This window comes from Lutjanus erythropterus, chromosome 20, assembly GCF_056507025.1.
Source record: "Lutjanus erythropterus isolate fLutEry1 chromosome 20, fLutEry1.hap2, whole genome shotgun sequence".
Classification (NCBI taxonomy): domain Eukaryota; kingdom Metazoa; phylum Chordata; class Actinopteri; order Lutjaniformes; family Lutjanidae; genus Lutjanus; species Lutjanus erythropterus.
In genome coordinates, this window is record NC_139336.1 from 6,748,628 (window position 1) to 6,752,063 (window position 3,436).

The 3,436-nt window shown below is 42.6% G+C and overlaps 1 protein-coding gene across 1 annotated transcript; it reads right to left on the bottom strand.

Annotated features, from left to right (window-relative positions):
* Positions 1-569: 569 nt before the first annotated feature.
* htr1ab (5-hydroxytryptamine (serotonin) receptor 1A b) lies at positions 570-2,383 on the bottom strand. The gene has a single exon (XM_084745792.1). It carries the CDS (start codon positions 2,002-2,004, stop codon positions 754-756), a length of 1,251 nt encoding a protein of 416 aa, XP_084601918.1. The 5' UTR covers positions 2,005-2,383; the 3' UTR covers positions 570-753.
* Positions 2,384-3,436: the final 1,053 nt, after the last annotated feature.

The following is a 3,436-nucleotide window of genomic DNA, read 5'->3' on the forward strand; positions in this document are numbered from 1 at the left end:
AAGCTCATTGTAAGTATGAAGTACAACTTAATTAATATCAAGTTTCTTTGACTAGAAAAAATTGTTTTAAATCATCGCAAAATTACCTCAACTTGTATTTTCAGTTTCAGTCAACTAAAAATTGAAGGTAGCCTGGACATTAATTTTTTTATAAAACAAATAGATTTACAGTGCTGCTCTAACCATACAAAAATATTCAATTTGCAACGATATAAGAGAGAAAAGCAGCAAATCATTTCCATATTTGAGAAGCTGCAAGAAGAGGATTTTTGACATTTTGGCTTTGTAAATGACAAATAAATTGTTGTTTATTAAATCGTTTAAAAAATTAAGCAGTGCTAATTTATATTGGTTGATTTTGTGCTGATTGACTAACCAGTCAGCAACACAGAAGCCTACAGTTTGTTACCACTTATTTTTGTATTGAAGTCAGACACAGATGTTCACTTTTCAATCACATTAACACATTTTAAAAATCATTTACTTTGCAGAATTTAAAAGCACCAACCTGTAGATACATTTTAAAATCACGACTTCAGAAAAATTCTTTAAAAAAAAGTATTCCTTTATTGAACATTACAGAACAGGATGAGGAACATGGAGCTTCAGTCAAACGATCACAGTTTTATCTATGCATAGGCTACAGACACCTGTGGAGATATTTCAATACTGATAAACGACGGTGATGATCGACAGTTAATCATTATGAGCCCTCTGTTCAGTTTTCAGAACAATCTGTGTTGCTTTGGACCGTCACGGTCTGCAGAAATGACACTTGATGATTTTCTTGAAGGCGCTCTGGAAGTCTTTGTTGAAGTACGCGTAGATGATGGGGTTGAGCAGAGAGTTGGAGTAGCCCAGCCAGTTGATGACATCCTCCAGCCAGCGGGGCATGTAGCACGACTCCTGGCAGAAAGGCATGACCAGGGCGACGATGAAGAAGGGCAGCCAGCAGAGGATGAAGGTGCCCATGATGATGCCTAAAGTCTTGACGGTTTTGCGCTCCCGTGCCAGCGCGATCTTCCTCTTCGCCTCCGTCGCCTTCTCGTGCCGGCTCTCGAACAGCGGCACGGAGCTGGGGGTGTTGGGCAGCGGCAGGTTGCCTTTGGAGTTGCTGTGGACCTCGATGATCTCCAGAGACTCGCCGTCCTCCGCGTGTTTCACCGCGCCGTTGACGCTCGGCAGCGGCCGCGGCTCCACGCTCCGTTTCCAGCTCTTCCCCTGCGCGTCTCCCGGAGTCTTTTTATGGAACATGGCGGGGGAGAGCGCCAAGCAGGAGTCGGAAACTTTCTTTTTCTCGGTTTTACGCACAGTCCTCCTGATGCGAAACCTCGCCGCTTTGAATATCCGCCCGTATAAAACCAGCATGAGCGTGAGCGGGATGTAAAAAGCCCCGAATGTGGAGTATATGGTGTACCAGGGGTCTTGTCTGATCTTACACTGCTTGGGGTTTGCTCTGTCCTCTGCCATGCTGCTGGGCTGGGAGCGCATGATCAGCATCGGCGGCACCGAGATGGAGAACCCGACCAGCCAGGTGACGCTGATGAGGACCGCGGCTCTCCTCGGTGTCCTCTTCTTCATGTAGTCTATGGGCTCGGTGATTGCCCAGTATCTGTCCAGCGCGATGGCGCACAGGTGCAGGATGGAGGACGTGCAGCACAGCACGTCCAAAGAGATGAAGATGTCGCACGGCACCTGCCCGAGAGTCCACCGGTTCAAGACCTGGTAAAGCGCCGCCATGGGCAGCACTAGCACCGACACCATCAGGTCGGTGACGGCCAGAGAGCCGATCAGGTAGTTGGCCACATTCTGGAGAGTCCGCTCTAAGGCGATGGCCGCGACTACGCACGCGTTCCCAAAGATTGCGCACAGAATGAGCGCGCCGAGCAGGAAGGATGTGACCACCTGATAGCTGAGCTTCACCTCCTCGTCCTCGGGTTTGGACGTTTTGTTGGAAGAGTTGTCAAAGTGAGTCCAAGCTGTGGTGTTGTTTGTGTCCTCCATTGTTGGTCAACTCGAAGTTGTTGGAGAGTTATTTGTTGGAGAGCCTGGCGCGCATCACTCCGTCGCACCATGAAGAGCGCATAGTGGACTGTGTAGTCCAGCAGAGCCAGAGAGGGTCTGAACTGTGAGTGTCGGCTGCTGACGGAGAATGATGCTGCGTTTTTATACCAGTGATGGAAAATGCGTCATTTGTCCGTGAGGACGGAACACAGCGAGGCTGTTTGTGGCTGTTTAGTCTGCAGCTGAGGCACTGAAGATGTGGGAGTTACTGAATAAACATTTACAAACTGTATTAGTAATATTTTCCTTTAATTTTATTCACTTCAGGCTGCAAGTCAAATTAGTGTGCTGACATTTTTCTTGAAACAAGCGGATTTTGCCATTTCGGTGAGGAAAAAAAGTTAATTAGTTTGTAATTCAGCTTTCGAAAATGTTCTTTTTGTCAAATGACATTTTTTCAGTTTAGTTTTATTGATGCCAGCGGACTGATCTATTTTGTATTGCCACTGTTTGTCTTTTAAAAATAAATTAAACCGTAATCATACTCTTCCTAATAAATATTAATAATATTAATGCGCAGATGAAAAGTCAAGGTTTTAGATGAGCTTTCCTGCTGTTTCTGAATGTATTTATTTGGATGTGACTTCCTCCTGTATGCACTTCATTACTGTTGCTGTCGCTGTTTTTATTATCATCATTTTATCACTTTTTTGTTATCTTTACTTTGTGTTGACTGTAAAGTGTTATTGGATGACTTGAAAAACGCTTATATATAATTTATTATTATTGTTTTGTTGTTATTGTTATTATTATTATTATTATTATTATTATTATTATTATTATTATTATTAGCAGTGTCGTTGTTGTTTTTATTGTTGTTATTTAACCTTGAGCACGGGACTGTAGTGTTTTTTCCCCATGTGCAGATCTATTAGTAAGTGTTTTTGAAATAAACAACATCACAATTAAAAGAAAAATGCTTTAAGTTGAGCTTATTAGCAGTTAATTATGTTGTGAATTCTCTAATTAGTTTGCACTTAATTACAGTTACCTTTTTAAAAGTAGGAGCGAGACGGTAGTGTCTGTTTTCAGCACCACGGTCAGCGCTGTGGGGCCTCCAGGTGTCTCTCTGCCACCTAGCGTTAGTCCACTTTCATAACAATTATAAAATGGTAACTCAATCTATTTTAAGTAAAGAGTATGTCAATAAATAAATAAATAAAGACATACAAAGACTGGGCATTATGTCCAGTTACTTCATGCAAAACATGAAATACATCGGACAAAAAAGGAGGCGGGCAGGTGATGGAAAATTAGAATGAAACATGAAAAGAAAGATTACAGACCAGCTTCCTCTTTCTCTTTAAACCATGAGTATAATGCTCTGTTGTCTTTATATTTTCTCCTCTGATGTGAAACATCTCTACATGCA

What these genes read in the sequence shown, in the direction of transcription:
- htr1ab (XM_084745792.1), bottom strand. Translation starts at nt 2,004, where the DNA reads ATGGAGGACACAAACAACACCACAGCTTGGACTCACTTTGACAACTCT.